The 23988-nt window shown below is 34.1% G+C and overlaps 2 protein-coding genes across 2 annotated transcripts; both read left to right on the top strand.

Moving 5' to 3' along the window:
• The first annotated feature begins 4335 nt into the window (after positions 1–4335).
• Positions 4336–11033, top strand: LOC106161867 (uncharacterized). The gene is made up of 3 exons (XM_013538938.2): positions 4336–4606; positions 7278–7958; positions 8598–11033. The coding sequence occupies exons 1-3, from the start codon at positions 4492–4494 to the stop codon at positions 8738–8740; spliced, it is 939 nt and encodes a 312-aa protein (XP_013394392.1). The 5' UTR covers positions 4336–4491; the 3' UTR covers positions 8741–11033.
• A 2377-nt stretch (positions 11034–13410) lies between these two features.
• LOC106161826 (kanadaptin) lies at positions 13411–23764 on the top strand. Its single transcript, XM_013538856.2, has 12 exons — positions 13411–14286; positions 14660–14834; positions 15084–15212; positions 15515–15578; positions 15864–16006; positions 18583–18813; positions 20547–20736; positions 21124–21235; positions 21910–22102; positions 22316–22410; positions 22737–22821; positions 23335–23764. The coding sequence occupies exons 1-12, from the start codon at positions 13435–13437 to the stop codon at positions 23382–23384; spliced, it is 2319 nt and encodes a 772-aa protein (XP_013394310.2). The 5' UTR covers positions 13411–13434; the 3' UTR covers positions 23385–23764.
• The last annotated feature ends 224 nt before the right edge of the window (positions 23765–23988 follow it).

Below are 23988 nucleotides of genomic sequence, written 5' to 3'. Positions count from 1 at the left end.
GTTCTGTGTCAGCAGAAATATAGAAGATATAAATACACAGTTTTGTACTTCGGTGTTTGTACTAACCATATAGAGTAGAAAATTCGATATTTTGGAGCAAAACGCAGTTTTGGTGGAAGGTCAATGCATAATGCCCCTGTCTCACTCTCACACGGAGGACACATTTGCCTGGACGTGTCCTAAGCATAACTGAACATGGGTATTATGTTTAAGGCTTACAGGTGAATATGTGTCTGAAAATAAAGCAAGTTTTATGTTTAAATGACATTGATTGCCAAAGGAGAAAGCCACGGACATATCTGATCGTACACGAAGGGTAGCTTGTCAAGGCAGTGGACTGATGTGGAACCACAACCTCGTGGGGGGAAAAAGATCAGGAAAAACGCGTTTAGACAATAGTATCATTAAACAGAGTGCGCCATGAGACGCGCTACGGGCAGAGAGTATCAAAAGTTTGATCTTATTACATTTCATGGAGTAATTATATCAACGATATCCATGTAGTGTTTTGCAGAATTTGTTCTGTTGCTCAAGGCGCCATCTTTTATTAAACGGGGCCTTGTTTCGTTACTATGACAAGTATTAATTTCAGGAAACCGCATTTTACATCAAATCAATGAATATTTTACTTGCGTTTCCTGCCCCAGTTTTGTACTGTTCTGACGTAATACATGTTGATTGAAATAACTAATTCATGGAAATCGAAAGCAGAAGGCTTTTAGAAGTCTGTAGCAATTTTCCTCGACTGAATTTCCTCGAAAGGATCTACACGAATTACAGAAACAATGACAAGAAAAACTAGCTCTCCTCACAGTAAATCTAAAAAGCATAAATGTGAGAACAATAAGCCATAAATTGCAATCACGAAAAAAAAAGCAGTTCATTGGAAACTTGGCGAGAAGAGAGAATGAGAAAGGCCCAAAACAAGTAAGAGACGAGCGGCAGAGGCAAAGCGTAAACAAATAAGAGAACAATGGGAACCTATCTAAACATCTGCGAGCGTGAGTTATCGAGACATGCCGCTACCTTAGACACAAGCAGGTGTAGCAGGCATTGATGGTGAATATTAATGACCAATATAATTATAAAAATAATTTAAAAAACACCATTATTCTTGTTACTATACATATATTGATTTCAGCAATCAAAATTAACTGAACAGAATTCAATAAAATTTGTAGTTTCTTATGGTTTTGCCTCTAATATTGATTCAGTATCTCTTGTATCATCCCTGTGTATACAGTGGTGTTCGGATAAAAGATCGTAGAGCAGAAATATAATAATAATAATAATGATAATAATAGTCTAAAACTCGGAAAATATGTTCTGGAGACTTAACAATTTTAATTAAAAAAAAGTTAAAAGGATTATTTTTAACTGAAAAGCAATGATATTAAAAGTGCAGAGAAAAATCCCCAATTATAATGTTCTCTAGGTTAAAGTGTATTAATAGTTCAATCATATTAAAAAAAATTAATTTCACTGAAGTTTTCGCTGAATTCACTCAATCAGTTCTTTTTCAAAATCATCTGCTCAGCTTATGTTTATTGGTATCCGTGGTAACTGATTCCATTCGTACGGGGCCACATTTACAAAAGTTTCTCTCCAAATGTTCTAAGCATTGCACATTGACGTTTTAATAAAACACATGTGACAGGATCAGGGTCAGTATATATATATATATATATATATATATATATATATATAAACGGAATTTCACTTCTCTGCTTTACTACTTGAGTGTGAAATCAAAATGGTTATCTGCATGATTGAGAAGAGTCCTGTGGCGTGACCAAAATGTTATGATAATCAGTTACGCACAAAAAAATTTGTTCCAGTCTTGTGATTTTCATTAATTTAACATGCAGGGTTTAATCAATTCAGCCAAGATTCTTTATTATTTCTGACACAACGCGTTCAAAAAAAATGACAGTATTGCATATTGCTATACCATTGAAAATGTAATTATCATTTTAATAGAGGCTGGGACAGGCATCTGTCAAATGGCAACAAACACCTAATTCTGGCATCATGAGCTTGGACCATTCTATACTGATTGCCACATAGACACTGTAAAAGCTGTCAAGACTAATTTTTGAATACCAGATCAAGCGCGTTGGAAGCAAATTTTATGTGGGAGGGAAGCAAGCGAAAGGACAGGGGGCGGGGGCTCTCACTCTAATGTACCGTTAACACGTGTTTATTTGTGCATATTTTACATGCTCACAAGTGCCCATAGCTATCTTGGAGCATGATATTCAAATAAAGCATTGGTGCCTTATTTTTGTCGTAGGGTTTCATTTAGATAAATATGTTGACGTTTTTGTCAGACGTTTGTTTGTTATTGGCGCGCAATCCGCTTTCAGCTTAAACATTTATCGGATTTATGCGCTTTGGCCAGTTTGGTTAAACATCAGTAAGTTTGATTAGAACTTAGTTAAACATCCTGATCAATTATTGATTTCTCTATGTCTAAGCCACCTGTTACTGCTCTTCCCCCTCCCTTATCTGCATAATAACCATCTGTATGAACGATCATGGTGGCATATACAATTTATTGACATTTTACATAAAAAAGAAAAGAATTGATAGAGAGATATGAGTGTGTATTGTTCTGAAATGATATGGCTCAAATCTTAACTTTTCCCGGTTTGTCGCCTGCTTGGTTGGAGCAATGGACTTGATAGGAATTATATATAAAAAAAACTAGAAAAACACACAGTGTGCGGACACCTCCGTCAAGGCAAATAATAAACCAATAATTAATTAATTAGGTAATGGTTCATCACCAAAAGTACTTTTCAGTTAGCCCATTTCTCATCTCTCATGAAAATTATATCAAAATTCATCCATAATTTTTTACCTTATGAGTTCGGCCGGTGACGGGCAGACAAACAGACAGTCAGACATACAAACGGAAGTGAGAATATAACCTCCTTGGCGGAGGTAAAAACAGAAAATACACAAATATGTAAGCCCAATTACCTAGCTTAAAATACAAATGTTGACCATTTTTATTAAATATCAGAAACACAGAAAACATTCTGTAAATATTTGAAATGCGAAAGAGAACTATATTGCAATCCTAACTGGATTGTGTTTTTGAAGACTGAATTGAAGAATCAAAATTATAAATAATGTCTGTTTTCACCTTTGAAACATAATAATCTTTAAAATGATTTACAATAACATGTTTTCTGTTTTACATCAGAAGATAATACCACAGAGTCATCTGCACAAAGTATTTTCTCCTTAAATGTGAAGACTTTTCCAAACTTAATGAAAAATTAAATCATACATGTGTTTTTAAATGAACCGTGATAATAAAAAACTGAAGGGACTCGAAGTTATCACGTTTGAAGAATGATTTCTTAAAAGCACGCGCACACATCGCAATTTACTTAAACAAATTCTGATAAAGATTTCAATACTTTTCCCTTCATAAATCTACATTTCCTTGATATCTGAATTCATCATTAATCAATCTATGTCATATGGCCGTAGCAATTATATGAAATTTCGAATCAATACATTTTCATCCAAATGGAACGGATGAAATTAATGAACTATACTTGTTTAATCTGAATAATTTATACAAACATTTGCATTAATCAAATTTGGCCCGACCTTACTTTGCGGCCGAAAAGAAATGTTTAAAAGATGTGAATTAACACACACTAGCCAAAGTGGTAACGTATTTTTTTTACGAAAAATTATAATCAAATGCAATTTGTCAAAAAGAAAGTTATTTCGAAGTAATTAAATAATGTGTATATGGCCTTGAAGTTGCAGTTGCAGTTGTACTTGAAGTTGCAGTTGTACTAAGTGTCTCTTCATTCAAATGCAAAACTGCAACGGACAACCGGTTATCATCTTTAAAGCATTCCACTTTTCCGAACCCTTTGAAAATTTGAATTTCATATTTGTCTCAACATAAAACTGATGTCATTTCACTATCACTTTCACTGATATAGTTTTGTGTAGGGGCTACAGTATTTGTTTTGACCAATTTTTTTTATTTGTTAGCTGTTAGTATCCAGTCTGTCAAAATTTAATCAACGCCCACCAATTCCTGGAACTCCTGGAATAAAATGACGTTTGATGGCACAACATGTTTTGTACACATAGAGGACGATTAAAATCATGTTTTTTACAGTAATCTCTGAGGATTGAGACGTTTGGAGTGAACATACGTAAAGCAAACCGTTTTCCTCCTCCTTAATATCATGAATCAATAGCGTGAATGGCTGAAGCAGGCAAATATATGTCAAATATTCAGCAATGCGGGTTTGCGTCAGCAGTCTATAAAGACCTAAGCGCACCGCCCACTCTGTCACATTTTCAGTGCTGTTAATGTTACACTCCAACATCATAGTTGTTCGCTTTTTACCAAACTACCGGTTGTTCTTGAACAGTAAGCGAGTGTTTGAGGACGCCTGGTGATTTTAATTTCGGCTTAGAAATAAAAGCAAGCTGTAGGTGGGACGGGATATGAACGGCCGCTTGGCCGCACTATGGGTGCTGATATGGATCTTTCTTCACCTGGCCAACGTCAACTGCAACTCTGCCCCAACAAGTTCCAAGCGCTCTGCCACTCTGACATTGCGTAAGTACAGCTTTATTATTTTAAAACTTCTCTTTAATGTGCTGAATGTGGGGGTATATGAACCCTTAACATGAAGATAAATCAATTGCTTGTAGACTTTCTGTGTGTAACTGAGATTGATTTTGTCATTTATTGTAGTATAATTTTTGAATAAAATTTCATTAAAAAAAAAAAACTAAATTAAAGCTGTGTAAATAGTAGACCAAATTTAAACTTTAACAATGATAGTTCTGATAAATAAACGAAAGTCAAGTGTATTTTATTCGACAAATGGCGACGGATGTTACGTGTCCAATATGGCTTTGAGTCGCCATCTTCCATACACAAAACGTATGCGTCACATATAGTATGTTAATGTGTACTTTGCTCTACATGTTCAATCAACTAAGACTCACATTTTATCAATTTAACAAATTGCCAAAGATTCGTGTGCCTTAATTATGTTGGCTGCAGGCCTCTATCGTGCATTGGAATCGTGGTCACATCTCATAAAATCCTTTGCGGAGTCAACAGATGAGATTGGATTAACTTTGACACAGAAGACACTGCGGTTTACTTATTTATGCCTCAAATTCAACTGCAATGATTAAGTATAGTGTACTAATTTCTAGGATCATTTTGAAAATTGCTTTGTTTGATTTTGTCTTCTATGTAGTTTTTAAAGAATTTAAAACTATAGAAAATTTGGCAGTTGAATATATATTACTTGTTATGGAACCCTTCCGAGTTTGGCAAATCGAAGGGTTATTCTGAAGAATTTTGAAGGCAAAAAGGAAGTTACGTACCACGTATATCTATTAATTATTGGATATTTTTAGGCCTAATGAACTGTATCAAGGATGATCAAATTCTACAAGTTAATGATAAATAAATAATGTAATTCTTTTTGTAGAGTGAGTTAATATGTCCATTCTGGCTGTGTGGAAACCCTCTTTACTAGCCTCACGTATCCATTATACATATATGTTCGCGTTCAGGTTTTGAATTATTTTGTATATACGGGCTGCAAAGTAACATTGATCTTAATGGTTGAAGCAGTATATAATGGTAAACTGAAAATTCACTAAGCGCACCCCAAATTCAAAAATATTTCCTGCTATATCCGCTCTTTATATAAAAAGATTGTCTGTCAAAATTAGAAATAATATTTTTAAGTAAAGTTTTATTGATAAAGGGCACTTTTTACAGGATAAGGTTTGTGTGGTTAATATAACTGGTATGACGCCATTGGTTTGAGACCTCGGCCTATATTTCTGATTTTTTTTAGATGGAAACCGGTACAAGCTGATAACTTTAAATTATATCAGTTGAAAACAAATAACTGTTAATAATTATTCTATACAAGTGTATTTCCTAAAGATGTTATCTTAAATTTCTCATGCCTTCACAGGTAGATCTATGGGAATTGATAAGACGTACTTTATTTACGCGTGAATACTTGATATTCAACATTTTTACTCCAGACTGTGAGCTCCTGTAGCTGGTGTGACACCCCAGATAACTAGATTTGTCTTGTTTTAAATGCATTATCAAACTTACTCCAAAATCTTTAAACTGTATTATTGTATATTATACGCCACAAAACTCGTTTTGGAACAGAAAAAATGGCAATTTCAACCATCCTGATTTTAATTTGAATTCCATATCTTTCGTAATACAAAGATCAAAGATACAAAGAAAATTAGCGGTTAGCATTTCTAGATTGGTTTATGGAAGCCTATAAGTACTTCCAACTTGAAAATGCGGACACATATCATATCGGGGTAATTTAAGTGAACCATCAAGATCATTCAGAATGTCTGCCCTGATATCTGCCATTTCTTTCGTTTTGGACACCGAACGGTCTAGCTTTTTTAAACTGCCTACATCCCCATTTAAACTTTGAATCATTAGAAGTCACCAAAATATAAAATAAATGAATAAATAAATAAATAAATAAATAAATAAATAAATAAATAAAAAAGCGCCTCACGTACTATCATATACATACTTTATATAAAGATATTAGCAAAAAGACATATGTGACAAAACGCACCCTTATGCAAAAATGGGTAAATAACGTGCTTTTCGCAAACCTTCTTACGCTTTAATTATTCATTTGCCTTTGAAGTTCATCACGCAATGATATACACAGATAATCAAATAGTCTAAAGTCTTATTATATAGCGGCAACTTAATTGCGCCTTTTGAAACTATCAGTTGGCTTGAGTTACAATAAATTTGAATTCCTATAAAAAGAAAGGAAAAAAGAAATAGGAAAAAATTGCTGATGTTTCCTTGTAATAAATGTATGTACTGTCTCGATTATAGCAATCGGGCTACTATCACATAGGTAGGGCAGCCGTAAGTTGTCATAAATTTATGTAGGTTATGGACAGTTTATAACTAATTAACATTTCAACACGAAGAATAGAGTTACAACGAAAGAAAAACGAAAAAAAAAAACGTTGTCAGTTTCTTAAAACAAGAGAATAGACACAGGCATTCAGCATTCAATATTGTATGAAACAGAACACACAGAAGGGGAGTAAGGAACCGCGAAAAAACACGAATGCGAGCATGAGCCGGGAATATACACATTCTATTTCTTATTTAATCGATGCATTTGTAACAAATCTGAATTATATTATATTATATTATATTATATTATATTATATTATATTATATTCAGATCCTCTGTGGTCGACGATGCAGACCGACCTTCCCAGTTTCCTGCTGAAGTTGTCTCACGATACGGCGGCCATGTTCAAGGGTTACGGAACCATCTTGAAAAATTGGAGACAGGTGCAATGGAATTGGCGACGCGTTGAAAGTGGACTGGTCGGTCTCGTGAAAGGAATTCTCAAATGGACTATCGAAATTCTCTGTGCTTTTCAATGGATTTTGGATTTTATGCAACAATTTTTGAGCGCTGTGCGAAATACTACCTGTGCTGACAGCGCCGAGATCGACCTTCTCTTTGCGAAAACTGAGGAATTGAAAACTTTTTTGGATGACGGAAACAGAACTGGTCTCATTTCAAATCTTACAGATCTTTATCGCACTGAAAAGCTGTGGTTGAACCACACCCATTCTTGTGACGTCGGTTTGGTCATGAAAGCGACCATGGCGTCCCTCAACACCCAAGTTAGTGCCTTTCTAAATCTCTTCCAGGACGTCACGATCGGTGTGCTGAAAATTATTCAAGATTGCATCGGCGAAACCAGCCTCTATGAGCCCGATGGAGACGTGGTGAAATTACTGACGTTATTGAAACTCAAATTGGCTGATTTGGATAAACACGATGGCTTGATGGAAATTGCGGTTAAATTTATTACGAAGTTGGAATGCTTAATAGAACATGGTCTTCAAGGTACACATTATTTTGCGCAGATTCTTTGAAAAGTATTACAATTTTTTTACATATAGGCCTAATGAGAAATATATAACATAAATGATGAAATGAATTTTCCTGTTTAGGTAAATTCTGTGGTAAAAATATGATTGTTTACATTACCTCCCCTTATTGTGAATAACTTATATGTTTGCTGAGTTCTTAATACAACTTGTTTTGGTGAAACAATTTATATGTATGTATGTATGCATCCATTTCTTGTCAAAGCGACTTATTTGGATAAATTGCTATTTTTGCAAAAGTACGCATTGAAATAAGAAATATATTTATCTTCTTAAAAGTTTAAAGAAGGATAGTTAAAGAAAACTATATCAAAATGCCGGTATTATTGATTTGAATATTAATATTCGCATGTGTTGAGCTGTCTTTGTGATTCATTCAAAGAAAGATTTATCCAGTTTCTTCAATTAACAGATGTATTCATTTGAACTGTTTTTCTACCAGTGTCTAACCAAGGCAATATCAGTTGTACAAAGACATAAAAGGGTAAAGTATTGGTTGAAGAAACTGTACATTTAACTTTTACTATTCTTTGTAAATTTGCTTATGCAGCCAAAAACTTTATATCAATAAAATGATTTGATTATTATTCATTAGGTCCTACGCCATCTACGACTCGGAAAAAACGTAGTCCGGAAACGGCCGAAAATCCACCCGAACGAATTCGACGGGTACGTCGTTCAATTTCTCCCGAAAAGAAGAAAGTCTACGAGGCGATCAAGCGGGAAAGGGGCTTCTAGCGAAAGACAAAGAAAATCTTCATGAAAGAGGCAATTTTAGAAATGAAGTTAATTATAACTAGCTTGAGGTTAAGCGATATAGGCCTAATAACCTGAACCATGCAATGTTGCACGCCGGCGAAAGGAATGGAGTGAATTATGACAAACGCGAGAGGACGATACTCCAAATTCCATCCGAAAAGCGTCACTCAAGGTTGAAATAATCCTTAATGTCAAAATGACCACCTAGCCGCCATTGAGTTGGGTTCACTTTCCCTTCGTTGGTTGCTGTATTACATGGTCCATGGAACTTACACCTTTTCAACACGGGATAGGGATAATTTCATTGGTATTGGGAAGCAGATCTAGACCAACCATAACGTCGCCTCTTAAAAAAAACTGTGGTCATCCTAGTTATGGTTTCGTCCCGTTGTTTTGGTGCATGCTGTTTCAACATAGATAATTAATGATAGCAGTCTGGGAAATCGTTAACACTTATATATAGAATTAAATTTATTAATGATTTAGCATTTAAGAGAATGTAGCCAGGAGAATGTTACGCATTTTAACAGCAAAACGGAGTTTTAAAATTTTTGAACGTCACTGCTTTTATTCAGTGTCTCTCTCCATTTTATAATCAGACCATTTAAGTTCTAACAAACGGAAAATTATTCTTCTTTTAACAAAGGGCAAGGGTTAGGAAATGGGTAGTCTTATGCTTTATATTTGGCTCCCAGGGCAAGAGCGAATATCGGTGGTTTCAGCTGCTGGCTTGATGTTGTCTGATTTATGATATACCAAAGAGGCCTTACACCAATTTCATATGCTGTAGAACTTGGTAACACAAAATGAAATCGAATTTCTTACAAGTAGATTAAAGAATGACTTCTAACGATTTTAGATGTTAGATGAAGATAGCTGAAGAAATGAGAAAAATCATGGTTAAACATTTAGATGTGATGCGACCTTTTTTATTCTGGATGGTTAGCTTCCTATTAACGGCAGAGGCACATTGTTGAGTTAGAGGTTTTGCCTGACCTGGTATCCATAATTGAGCGTATAAATATGCGGGATTCAATCAATAAGATTTGCTTTACTTCAGATTTAGAAGCTATATTTGAATAACAAAACATTCTTTCAAATATTATGATGAGGGTTATGGTAAAATCTTGCCTACTTTTTTTTGCGAAAACAAAAAAAATCCATGACATTTTGAATACAGTAAAACAAAAACGTTTGTTCAAACCTTTAATATAAAATGATGGTTAAACTTTTTTGAAGTTCGGGTCTTTTCGAGTAAGAATAGGTTATCTTCTGTCAGTATCTAATGACCTTGATCTGACTGTTTTCGAACTGAACTTTGCTGTCACGCAAAATCCGTTTCAACTTAGCTTGGCCAAGCTGTTGCTCCATTGATGCCAGCCTTAGTTGTTCCACATGAATATTTTACAATAGCATATATTAGTTTTGGCACAATTTCTAAGATTACGTATTCATTGTATGGAAAAAATACCTCGTTAAGCTTCGGATAATACCTAAGGGCGTAAGCTGGTGCTTGTTCTACCATTACATGCTGCACCTTTGAAATGTGGGTCACTGCCAAGGTTCCATCTGTTGTCGCCTACACTGTCCATACCGATGCGTCCAAACGTGAAATATTTAACGCTGACGCCCATTTGTGTTTGTACAATTGCATGAGCCTATTTTAACTTGCTGATCTTTGTGGGAACTTTATAAACAGACCGTGAGCTTAAACTGTGATTATCGTGATGAAATGACGTGTTTTAGGATAGGAATTAAGACTATGAAATCAGTATTTATTTAGGCAATTTACTTACAAGAATCTCACTTCAGTCAGCGTAGCTAGAGAAGGCAGAAAGGAGGGAAGACACCAAAGGATCTTAACTTGATGGTCAAGTTTTTCAACACAAAAAAGACTGAACTTCTGTGATAATTTTTACAAACAAATTCTCCTCAATAAACACATTATCCGAAAAAGTAATGAATGTGATGGACTATCTTTTCTCAAATTATTACGATAGGCCCAATGTATGGTCTATTAAAGCCTTGATTTTTTAAACTCTGATTATTTTGTTAAATCTTTAGCTATATAAATCGAACTTGTTTCAGCAGAGTTGGGTCAATTGGTTTCTTCCCAGAGCATTGTTGTTGTTGTTTTATTTCATGAAAATATATATATTTTAAACTACTTTGGTTTAAACACAATGTTATTCATATATCATTATATTTTGTGATTGCAATGGATGTACTATTAAAAACAGAATGTTTCCATAAATGGGTTGACCACGCAGTATTTATGAGTTATTTACAAGTTACTGAATGTAACGTAAATTTTCACATAGCACTTCACCTTACAGTAATCAACTACATTCAGTCTTGTTTAAAGGCAGTGCCGATCTGACAAGGGATGGGGTCGAGGCATAATTCTTTATTGATATACTAAACTCGTTGTTGAAATTCTAATGGGATTCTTCATTAGCGCCTAAGAAAAAATTCAACCAAACACACAAATATAAAACAATAAATATAGTTTTCTTGACTTTATAACGAAAACCGTACTCTACCCTGCCAACCATCATCCATGGAACGTGATCCTCGTGAAAGATCATTCCTGAATGTGATGGTAAATTCAAACGTAGTGTACGACTTGTACTTATGTTTTTAAGTCAAGAATAAGTGTTTTATCGTCACATCTAAAGGGACAGGAAAAATTAGCCGTAGTTTCAGGGCACTGTTTACGTGGCTTTGGAGTGAAAATTACACTAAATAAGGTCTCAATTCCGAACTATAAAAACGTCATTGCAGAAAATATTATCACAGCAAAATGTCAAAATAGGTTATATGTTAATCAGATTGTAAGCCTGCTAATAGTGTAACCACCTCAGTCTAGCAAACTTATTGACTAAGATAAAGTGTCATTGACTAAGGCTTTGGCTATATTGGTCCCTTTAACCTATCAGACCAAGGAAAGGATATATATATATATATATATATATATATATATATATATATATATATATATATATATATATATACTTCCTTGATCATATTCAAACTGATGAGTTCCATTGACTACAGTTTGGCTGACAATGCTATACAGCAACATCCTTTCGTTCTTTTGAAATTATTTTCATAGAAAGGCATATTTGGTATTCACGTTAAATAATTAACGCCACGTTACTTTTTTTGGCAACCAAGACCGCCGGGGGTGGAAGGGGAGAAGGGAGAAGGGGAAGGGAGAAGGGGGTAATTTCACTACAATTTCCGTGACTTTTCATGGTATCAGAGTGCGCAAACTGAAAGAAAAATAGTTGCTGGTATTGAATGTCAGCAGCAAACTTTGTATTTTAAATTTATCTTAAAACGCCGATTGAAACAGATGCTATTCGATATACCTAAATGGCAATTTGCCTGATGCCTTTCTGAGAAACTGCTGTCGTCAGTTGCCACCTTGCATCTCGTGTGCTGGTAGATAGTCAAAAACGTATATTAAAAAAATCAAAATATGATATGCTGTAAACGTAAACACAGTGCACGTTTACCTTTTTTGCGTCAGATGAATTTTAAATCTTTTTTTACAAATGTTAAATTGTGCAAGGGTGGGACAAGTAAATATTTTTGAGTTGGATATTTTTTCTCGAAGAAAATTGGATTTGGCGCGAAAATCCCAGCTAGAAAAGCTTTAATTTACAAATATGTGTACGTCTGTTGAGCAACCACAGGTCTAAATCATTTAGTGGAAACATATATCTATGCCCCTATTAAATTGTTATTGATTATAATATGGCAGAAATAAGGTTGAAAGCAGCAGAAAAATGACTTTATTACGCAAAAAGGCCTAGTACCGATAGCTAACTAGCCTACTGGTAACAGGACGAGGCCTAGTAGCTAGGACATAACGACAATTAAGTAGCCTAACGGTAATCACAGAGAGATCCCGACACCGGGGGTTAGGGCCTACATGATATTCCTCAACGCCTGGGCCCTAACTGCCGGTTACCTGCCTGTGTATCCTACCATTTAATAAAAATAAAATAAAAAATAAAATATTACAAGTACCAGTACTAAAAATTATTTCTTGTAGGCCTATAGCACAGTGCATTTTCTAAGGACCCTACGTTTCGATGCACTTTACAAATATTATATGAAAATTCTTAAGAATTACAGCAATAAAATACAGACTTTTCACATTAGAATTTTAAAAACGTTGATCATAAATACTTTGAAAAAGAGGAGATTTAGGAGAGACTGTGAATAAAAATGTCAGCCGTAGACCTACTTTCAGATTTTATCTAAAAAGGCAATTTTGAGGCATAAACAATAAAAGTAACGTCTCTATGAAATTTGTTACACTGATTCTCTATTTTACAGTGTCTAAGTGTAAAATTGCTATAAAAAGAATTTCTAGTTTGCTTTTGTGGTTCAAACCGAGTTATAATAAGTTTCCCGGTATGTTAATTTTTAAAAAGATTTAAAATGGTAGTTTAGACATTAAATAAAATCCTTTGCCGGATTGGTAACCGATGTAGTTCTTATAAGACTCCAGTAATAAGTTTCAAACATTGTTTTTTTAATCTTTTTAACTAATCTAGCTGCTGATCGAGTTTTGAATTAGTTAAGCGCCTTTTCTTCACAACCCAAATAAGAGCAACTCTCCTGGATTGGAGGCGCGTTATTTACAGGAAGTTTACAATATGGCGGAGAACGTGAACACGGTGTCTTCGAGTACCGCTGAAGAAAATGAGGGAAGTATATTATCTGCTGGAGGTGATACAGCAATGAATGTAAACAACACAAACGACAGTATTGACGTGAAGGCTATGTCTGAAACCACTGAACTAGATAATGTACAGAATGAGAATAGCAAGGCATCGAAAACGATACCCGTGCCAGAGGCAGAAACAGCAATGGCTCCCCCTCCATCGATTCCAATGTTTCAAAAACCTCTGACTCTTCAAAATAAATCAGGACTTCACCGACCTCAGCGGTCGAACGCCTTGGCAACAGCAGAACGTGAAATGTCTGATAGAACGACAAAGGCCAAGGGTGAAGAGGGACAGAAACCGAGTGAAATTTCAGAAGTTAAAAAGCCTTTAAGTTTAACGGGCACTCAGTCTTCGTCTGGCAATCAGATGAGAAAACCTTCATTGTCCCCTGCAGAGCAACAGGCGGCTCTCAAAGCCCCAATTCCTTACAAAGAGCCACCATGGGGTGGTGTCCCAGATAAAAAATACGGATTTGAAGTACTTAAAAACGGTTTAATTTTAGACTCGATTGACTTAACAAAACGTTCATTTCATGTAGTTGGCAGGCTTCCTAGTTGTGATATTACATTGGAACATCCATCTTTGTCTCGCTATCATGCTGTCATGCAGTACTGTGCTGTTCCAAATGAGAAGCATGAACTAGGCTGGTATTTGTATGACCTTGACAGTACGCATGGCACATGGGTGAACAAAGTGAAGGTACAACCTCGACGTTACTACCGCATACGTGTAGGTCACATGGTTAAATTTGGGGGAAGTTCACGACTCAACATTTTACAAGTAAGTAAAGTGGTTCATTCCCAGTAAAACCATTGCTCTATGTGGGTTGATTCAGCTCCACAGGGACTTTCACTGAATGCAGTCAGATGTACAGATTAGCATGCCACCTCTTGGCATTGAGTTATAGAGAAAAGCTGGTGATTATATGAGTAGCAGTACGTGATGGTTTGTTTAAAAAACAGCTTGATATTCTTCATGTGCTTTGGCACAAGTAAATGGTAGATCTATTTCAGAGTTTTGCAAAAAATTTATATGCTTGCATAACCATGAAGTCTCTGTAATGGGTTTTTATTGATAAATTTGATTGTTGATTTTACATTTTAAACTGGAGAGAATATTATGCATTTAACAAACCCACTCTTTGTGTATTCAGGGTCCTGAAGAAGACAGAGAAGAGGAAACAGACTTGTCTGTGACAGAGTTGAAAGAACTGAAGGCTAAGCAGGAGAAAGAGATTGAGGTACTGAGACAGGCTGGTATTGATGCAGTGGAAGAAAAACAGAAACATCTTGTGGCTGCAGAAAGTGAAGGATGCACATGGGGAATAGGTAAGGCAACAAGATAATACCATTTATAACTAAAGCTGAAGTGACTCCTATTGTGAATGTATGATCCAATCTTTATATATTGAAGGTTAAGAATTAAAGTCACATATTCATTAAATTGTAGACATTTTCAGTGCTGGTTTTCTCATCATTAGGTTTTATGGGAAACAAGATTACACTAAATCAACATCAGATATTAAAATGTATATTTTGTCAATATTAAATTTTAAGATAAATGGGTGATTTTTCTAGATGATGACATTCCTGAAGAGGCAGAAGATGAAGATGAAGAGAATGATGATAAAATAGATCTTGCAACAAGGGAGGAATTGTATATCAATGATCCAAAAAAGGCCTTAAATGGTTTTTTTGAAAGAGAAGGTATTGTGCATAAAATACATTTTGCTCTTGAAGTTGACCTTGAAAAGAAATAAGCACTTTAAGTATGTAATGCTTATACTTGCTACATTCTTGCACAGTTTATATCTTTGCTTCTTAAAATACATTTGAATCTTTGCTGCCACAAGAAACATATTTTTTGTGTACAGAATAACTCATTCTAAATCGTAAAATTTGCTTATGCAGTATTGGCATTTTTTATAAGTACAGTTCAGCCCTGTTTTACATCGGTATAAGTATAGGAAACTGATTTGAAAATAATTGCCATGATTTTTCATTAATAGGCTGTGACTTGCCTGAATATGAATTAGAAGATCTGGGAAGAGGCAAGCACTGCTGTAGAGTGGAGTAAGCAGATAATCAATATTTGAATCAGTATTTTCTTTCTGCTTTTTTTTCAGTATTTTTTCTACTTTGGAAACTGATTTTTATTCATCATTTTAAGTGTAGATAATTAAGTTCCTTGTGTACTTATCTGTTAAATCTTTTTCTTAATATCAAAAATATAAATTACAAAGCAAAACAATGAAAATAATAAGGATGAAATATGTTTTTAACATGTAAAAAAAAAATACATATATATATTTTTTCATGTTATGATTGTCCCATATTTGAATCATTTTTCTGTTACAGGCTCCCTCTGGACTTACCAACTGGAGAACCCATGTATGCTGAGGCCACGGTGACAGGGAAGAGGAAAGATGCTGTGGTGGCATGTGCACTTGAAGCCTGCAGAATACTGGACAGACACGGAGTTTTGAGAGCATCCACACATGGTAAGTTTAATTCTTCATACTGTTCATGCTGCAGAAGCATGGACAGGCTGCATGCCTATTGGTAATTAATCACAAAATTTTGGCAGACATTGATAGACAGATTGTACTATAAACTAACTATCAGTGCAATGCCCAGCAGATCTTGTGTGTTGTTCCAGATTTTCACTGTGTTTCATCCTGATTAGATGCCAAATTTAACAAGGGAAATCTGTTATGAATAATCTGGCTATTTTTCAGTGTTAGGAGGCTCTTTCTCAAACAAAATTTAATGGCAAGTTAATCTTCCCCATATCTGGGTCACAAGTCATTTCGTTACAAGAGTGTGCTGTTGTATCAGGAAAGGCTGATTACTCTTAGTTGGTCTAAGCCCCTAGCCAGGAGGGGATGGGGGGGGGGGGGGGGGCGAGCTGTTCAAACTAATTGGCCTTTTTGTCAGGAAAAGGCCTGCACTGTGCAAAATTTGAATCTTCAAACCCCCCCCCCCCCAGGAGGAGAGACTGTAAATAAAATCTGGATCCACAAAGAACAGACTTTGTAACATGTCTGCATGATAAGGGCAGTGATCTGATTCCCTACTTCTGTCAGCTGTACTTATTTCTGAGTATGTACGGTAATGACTTGATATTTTCAATTGGCAAAAATGATAAAACTTTCAGATACATAATTTAATAATTTAAAAAAAAAAAAAATATATATATATATATATATATACCATTGTTGATGTTTTTACTGCATAGAACTAAAGAGTAGCCTGCCTTTTAATTTTGTTGCTACCACTCAGTGGTAATGTTCTAATTTTAAGAAATTATTTCTTTAAAAATAGAGTATCTGTAAAATTCACAATTTGGTGTCACACTCTTGGAAAAGAAAATGGCAAATGGTACACGTGGCTATTTATAACTATATCAACCTTCAGAAAACCCTCTGAAAACTAAAAAAAAGGAACATATTGCTCTTATTATTTCTTTCATTTTTTTAATTAACTTTATTCTTTTTATGGAAAACTCCCCTGTTGTTCTTTTTAACTGAATAAATTTTTTTTCATTTGGTCAAATTAAAAAACACTAAACATACTGAAAACCTTTAAAAATTAGAAGAAATATGAGGTGGTTTTATGTTAAGTGATTATAACCTACTCATTATCTTAAACTTAATGCAACTTATGTCTCGAATAATGTACCAGTTGCACATCTCTCCTCATTCTATTAAAAAATTGCCATGGGGAATTGAAAAGTTTTAAATATTTGTATAACAGTCTGCAGAATTAACACTGACCCCATGCTAAGGTAGAAAGAAAAAGAAGGGCTTGTAAAGTTTGTTGTTGTTTTTTAAGTTACTAGACACCAGTATATTCTTAGAGCCTGGTTTTCTTAAGGGTCAGTAAAAAGTTTTTGACCCAAACTTCAGTAGGCACCTCTTTGTCTATGGCATTAAAAGGAAGTATATTGAGCGCTTTGCTTTTTTTCATAACCTTATGTGTACCATGTGAAGGCACACATGATGATCACGAATGAAACCTTCATATATCAGGATCTTATTTCTTATTTATGTTTATGTGTAGGTTTTGGAAAAGATGATTGAATGGATTATTAATGAGAACTGTAACTTTTTTCTTGGACATGACAACCTCTTAGGAAAAGGAAGTAGATTGACATCACCAATTGATCTGATTGAAAAGGGGATTTCAAGCATGTCTTAGAATTTAAGATAAATTTCAGTCATGTCAAGTCTACTTCCGTGGAAATATACGTAGGTAATGCTTATGCAAATTCTTAGGGTTTAAACCTTTCATATCTCACATACTAGTTTGGCACGTAGCTCTTTAATTTATCATGACAGGGTGGACAGTCAGGATTAGAAATTCACTGACCTGGTGCTGATGGAGACAAAGTTCATGCTTGAGTTTTTTTCTTCTCACCAGTTCAAACAAAATCATAGTGAAAATTAAAACATTACACTCTAGATATTAAACACTCTTTAATATTGTTATTCTCTTATATATATTTCAAATAAAAAAACTCAGTTTTTGTACTCTTTGTGTGTAGTTTTGCAGAAGATAATACTGAACATACTTAAGTGCATTGTATTCAAAATGGTTAGGAATTTTAAGGACCACTAGTTGTGCTGAAGAATAAGACATTTTTATTTCTCCTTACCAGTTGTTTTGTTTGACAAAAAATGTCATATTTTCATAATGTCATTTGATGTTTTAAAATATTATCTTGTCAAGCTGAATTTTTCTTTGATGAAAGGTGTGAATAGCTAGAATTCATTTCTTTTTATTGTCACAATACATATTTGCTTAGCTGTTGCATGTAGGTCATACAGAAAATAAAAGTACATGATTGGATTTAAACAATGGCAAGTATTAAAATGACAACTGTTTTTTTGGTAGAAAAATAGCCAAAAATGATGCACAAATGAATTTCAGCCTCTTAACAGACAATTGGCAGTCTCTAATGGTTTGTTACATTACCATCCCAGATATACTTCTATAGTGTCTTGTATTATTCTATATAGAATTCTTGACGTGGTTATAATGTGAGGATTTCAGTTGATTTCCCTTACAATTTCAGAAGGTAGAAAGAAAAAGAAGAAGAACTGGGAAGAAGATGACTTCTACGACAGTGATGAAGACATCTACTTGGACAGAACAGGAACAATCGAGAAAAAAAGGCAGCAGAGAATGGCAAAAGTGGGGAAGAATGAAGAAAAGGCAGAGACCTATGAATCCCTAACGGAAAAATTGCAGCAGGTCGAAAATGAAATGCAAGAGATTCAAGGGAAATTGAATAAAGCAAAAGAAGGTACTATTACATAGAAAGATAATAATTACAGTAATATATTAATATATATAATAATATAATATAATAATATTCTGCTCAGAGGGGGTCAGCCTCCTAAAAAGTATCTGCCTCAGTTTCAAAGATGACTGAAAAACCTCTGCTATCAGTATGTTTCTGCCCTTTTCTGAAACTGATAATACATTATACAGGGTCCATGTTAGATGCCTATCTTTTTTTATCCTGTTGATGTTTTTTTATTTAATGAAAAAAATGAGAGGAGTATTTTTTAGACATTAATGAGCATGGCAGATGTGTCAATAATTCTATTAAATCCTTATCTCTTTAAAGAGGGTACCTGCAGTATTCATTTGTTATGTATCTTTGCAGGGTAAATATAGTGAATGGGCAATCTGAAAAAGATTGAATAATTCAGTATTTTACTGGATAAGGTAAACACCAAAAACTGTCAGTTGACGTTGGCCAACTTATATCTATCACACCAATCTCATTTCCTGCTTAAAAACAACAGAGGATTAATCTTTTGTTTGTGTTAGAAAAACAATTTTGGCAGATTTGCTTTATTTTTTATAAATGAATAGTGATTTAATCATTGAATCTGGATCAATTGTTAGGCAAAAAGGAAAAAACAGCAAAATTTGAGGACAGAGAACAATGGATTAGGCTGAAGAATGTGAAGGTGACATGGATGGTTAATGTGAGAGTATCTTAAGTACTCTTAAGATATGGTTGAGTGGAGTTTTTTATTTATTCTTTTCAATCCAGTTCACTGTTGTATTCTGAAATGTCAAAACAGACAAAAGACAGGTTATGGAGCAATTAAAAAAATCACAATAAAGGAGTGTTCTGATTGGCTTACATTATATGACATCAGTACATCTAGTTTAAAACATAAAGAATCATTACTTATTTTAAGTTGCTTAAGTTCCCATCCATTTATTGGGAGAGATCACACAGGTTATTTTGGGATGAACTAACTTAAATTTAAATTTATAGAAAACCCTTCCAGATAGCAGTGGTCTGACTGAATGAATAATTTTCAACATTTAGGAATGAAGTATAGAAAACACAGGCACTGAGTATTTTAAGCAGATTATTCACCTCATTTCTATAAACTTTTTAAGAACAGTCAGTTATATCTGTTATACAGGTTTGATAAAGTTAGTAGTATTTTAACTGTTTATTTTTCAAAGATATCAGATCTGTCTCTCTGCTATAGATATTTATACCAGTGCATTTTACATCTTAAAAAATTTAAACTTTGGAGGCCTCATTGTGCACTCCTACCTGTCTTGATGCAGTCTAACAGCATTAATTACTTATGACAGGCATATCTATCTTGATTGCTGTTTATAGGTTCGAATAGGTTATCAGCTATGATGCCAAAGATAGGATACCATGACTTGGAATAACCATTTTTATTTCATTAGAAATAGTGAAGTTTATGGATTTAGGGTCAAAAGTAAAAAAACAACTTTTTTAGAAACAGTTAAATTTTGTCATCATTTGATGTTAGAGAACAGGAGAGACAGCCTTGATGTATGCAGATATATTACTACCCATTGTTGAGCTTTATCAGACTTTAAAAATATTTAGATTTATTTGTCTTGAATGCATCCAGTTCAGTCCTATATATTTCCTTTCTAAGAGTTATTTGTGTGATATTCAAATTCACCAAGAAGAATGTTTGTGTTATTGATTCGAGTCCTGAGTTAAAAACTGTTGTTATGTTTCAGAGCAAGATAAAATTATGGCAGAAGATGTAGATGCCCTGGATGCTTACATGTCAGCCATTAAATCAGGAGTCATGGACACGAAGACCAAAATGAGCCTCAAAAGACGTTTGATAGAACTGAAACAAGAACAGGCTAAATTAACAAAAATGGCAAATATTGCTAAGCCAGCAAATATGCCTGAAGTTAAAAAGTATGTTGGTATAATATTTATGTCAGTATTTATTCAAATTTGAAAGATAAATGTAGAATTGATTTATATTTTTCAAAGTTGTACATAGTACAGCACACAAATACATAGATGGAAGTGTTGTGTTGTTTTTTAGGTTTCACTACCATTACGACTCCTTTTTAGTTACAGTAAAAATATAATACAATTTTCTTGTAAAGCATATTATGTTGATATTGTGGTAAATCCTTTTTTTAATATGTTGCCTTTGGCTAATAGATTACTTCCTTTGAAGGGAAATTGATTTTGAGAAAATTATTATAAATCAATTGTTGGTTTTTGCATAATGATTACTCTAATACTAATAAAAAATTTGTGTAAATGTTATCTCATAAATTCACATACCATTAGGTCTGTAGTGGTCCCTAAACCAGACCAGCCTCCTCCAAAAATGACCATGCCCATGTTTGGGAAGAGGAAAGCTACCCCAGTGCCTACATCACTAAAGCCTCCACCACCTAAGGTAATAAGAATGAATAGAGATGTTTCGGTAGGTAGTGTGTATACATATTTGAGATATGCTATATGTTCTGGATGCCATTGAATCTGTTTCTTTCACTATGTTTGTTTTGTGTTTGTCTGGTTATAACCTTGTAACAGTTAAATATTAATACCATATCTGGGTGGCATTGTATTTATCTTCAGAACAGAGAAAATATACTCTAAAGCACTGGCGATTGATACAGTTTATAAATTGAACACTTCTAATATTTATTCTTGATAAACATATGCATCGTTATAATAACCCTACCTTTGATGGGGTTATCTAGGGGTAAATAATATATCAATTTAATCAATATTAAGGGCGAAGTATAACTGTAATGATTTCAAGCAGTATTGGTATTTAAAGTATGTATGCACCTTCTCAGTCTGTTTTTATTTTCTGTAGAGCAATACAACTTTTTCTGTGGAGAACTCATTTATAATTGGTTTAAACAGTATTTTGGTCAAATGTGATAATTTAAAATCATATTGGTTTCTCAAGTAAGTACCTTGATTTAATCATTGTGCTTTTTATTTTCTGCAGATCAGTGCACCAAACGGTTTAATTAATAGTATGGTCCAATTTGATCATTTAGTCATCTTGGTTTGCTAAATATGCACCTCTGTTTAATCAGTCTGTTTTATTTTCTGCAGAGCAATGCACCACCAAAAATATCAGAAAAAGTGTCTGGTGACACTGAGGAAGTAGAGGAGGAGGAGGAGGAAGAAGAAGAGGTTGCAAGAGATTCAGATGCAAAAGCAGAAATTACAGATGAGAAAACTTTAATGCCAACTGAGAATGCAATGGATCTTAAGGAGACAGTGGAAAAAGAGCAGATGTTAAATGGTATATTTGAGAATAGACCTGTTTTGCTGCTCTGGAGATTTGAACTCAGTTTTTGTGCTTTCATATGGAACTTTAGCAGGTATAAGATGTATTAGAGACATAGTGTTTATATATGTCAACTTATAGTGCAAATTTTATACATGTCAGCTTATAGTCCAAACTTTTCAACCCAGTCTCTTTTTTGACTGTAAAACAAATTTTCTCCAATTTTAGCAAGGACTTCAAATGATGAAGAAACAAACCAGCAACCTTCACCAGAAATTAAAGCACAAGCTGTGAAAAGAAAAACAGAGGAGAAAAGAAGACAGGTAATAATAAACTCTCCACTGATTTTGGTTGTAAATACTGGATTGACAATGTGAAAGTATTGTTATTGAATAAATAATTCTTAATTTCTAGATTTGTTGTATTGATGCATCAGAATTAATTTGATTTTTAAATTTAAAAAAAAATGGCTCATTGGCTTTGTTTTTTAACATTTCAGTATATTGTTTTGTGACCAAATATATGTATATACTTTGTCCTTATTAATCCTATTTGAATTAAATGTTGAGTACTTTTCAGTAAATTCTTCATGCATTCTTATTAAATATTAATTCTGTTCATCTTATGATTATATTTGTATGTTTTTTAGAGACCCAAAAAGCCCAGAGGCAGTGAGGATAAATCCTCTTACCCTGAAGATGATCCTGATTTCCAAGTATGGCTGCCCCCATCTGGTTAGTTTTATTAACTTTCTCTCTTCCTCTGATTGTCACAACTCCTTTCCTTGGTTTGCTGTCCAAGATATAATATTTAATTATTTAACTTGATTAATTATATTTATATGAATATATCCATGAGTCTGTAGTCTTAATCCATGTTCCATTTACTAAAATTGATTTTTGGTGTTCACCAAAATATGTAATAAGTTTATTGTAGGGCCTGAAATTAGTCCCCATTTTACAATGGTTGATCAAATTTTTTATTAATTGGAAATAACTTTTCTTCTCTTTTACAAATATGGAGATCTTTAATATTATAATAGTCTGCACTGCTTTTATTAGATCATTCATTATTAACTGACATCAATATATCTATGGCAAGGACTTTTTGGATTTATTTCTAATACTTGCAAAATTCAAAATATATATTATCACCTGAAATGCAAACTGTAAAGGCATGATTACTTTATTTCACCAAAAAATCATTAAGAAGTATCTATATTCATGTGTACTTACTGCTTTTTACAGATCAGTCAGGAGATGGAAAGACCCATTTGAATGCAAAGTATGGATACTAGAGGCACTGTGATGCCCCCCCTCTCTCCCCTTCCTGGCACTCCCAGAGAGATGAGGACCATGTCAACTTCAGCCATGAGCTCATTGTAGAGGACCTCTAACTGGGGATAAAACATTTGTTACACAGGACGATGTGGTGCAGATTAGGAAGGAAAAAGAGGACAGTGATAAATTGTTTCATCCACTGACCCTCTCTTATGGTTTATTTGTCAGAAGTGAACAGTGCTTGTTTAGCATTTCGTCTGGTCGCTCAACTTTTTCTTCCGTTTAAAGAGAGAAGCTGCTAATGCTAATGATGCAATTCAATAAATGTGAACCATTATGGCAGATATTTCATTGTAAATAAATAGATAATGTTGAAGTAAGTGGATCAAACAGTTAACTAATTGACTTTTCTTTTGTAGTTTTTTTTTTTGCCTGCTCTCTTAAAGACACTAGGTAACTCTGCCAACCACCTGTGCCTTTCTTCCCTCATAGCTGCCAAGCCTCTGTCATATGTGGCAACTTTATCATTTTAGGGGCAAAGGTGGCATTGAATTGGTGCAAACTATATATAATATAACAAAGATAAAATTTTCAAAATTTACTAATGTTAAAGGTACTTTA

The sequence above is a fragment of the Lingula anatina genome, chromosome 2, assembly GCF_051362555.1.
Source record: "Lingula anatina isolate TDL-2025a chromosome 2, LinAna3.0, whole genome shotgun sequence".
NCBI classification, from domain to species: Eukaryota; Metazoa; Brachiopoda; class Lingulata; order Lingulida; family Lingulidae; genus Lingula; species Lingula anatina.
Note: the sequence above shows the minus strand (reverse complement) of the source record. Positions and strands in the feature narration are given on the sequence as shown.

Excerpts from the sequence above, each read along its gene's own strand:
- LOC106161867 (XM_013538938.2), top strand. The coding sequence starts at position 4,492 with ATGAACGGCCGCTTGGCCGCACTATGGGTGCTGATATGGATCTTTCTT. Across the intron at positions 4,607-7,277 it reads CTCTGCCACTCTGACATTGC|ATCCTCTGTGGTCGACGATG; the intron begins GTAAGTACAGCT and ends TATTATATTCAG. Across the intron at positions 7,959-8,597 it reads AATAGAACATGGTCTTCAAG|GTCCTACGCCATCTACGACT; the intron begins GTACACATTATT and ends ATTATTCATTAG.
- LOC106161826 (XM_013538856.2), top strand. The coding sequence starts at position 13,435 with ATGGCGGAGAACGTGAACACGGTGTCTTCGAGTACCGCTGAAGAAAAT. Across the intron at positions 18,814-20,546 it reads ATTGAATAAAGCAAAAGAAG|AGCAAGATAAAATTATGGCA; the intron begins GTACTATTACAT and ends GTTATGTTTCAG. Across the intron at positions 22,411-22,736 it reads CAGAGGAGAAAAGAAGACAG|AGACCCAAAAAGCCCAGAGG; the intron begins GTAATAATAAAC and ends TATGTTTTTTAG.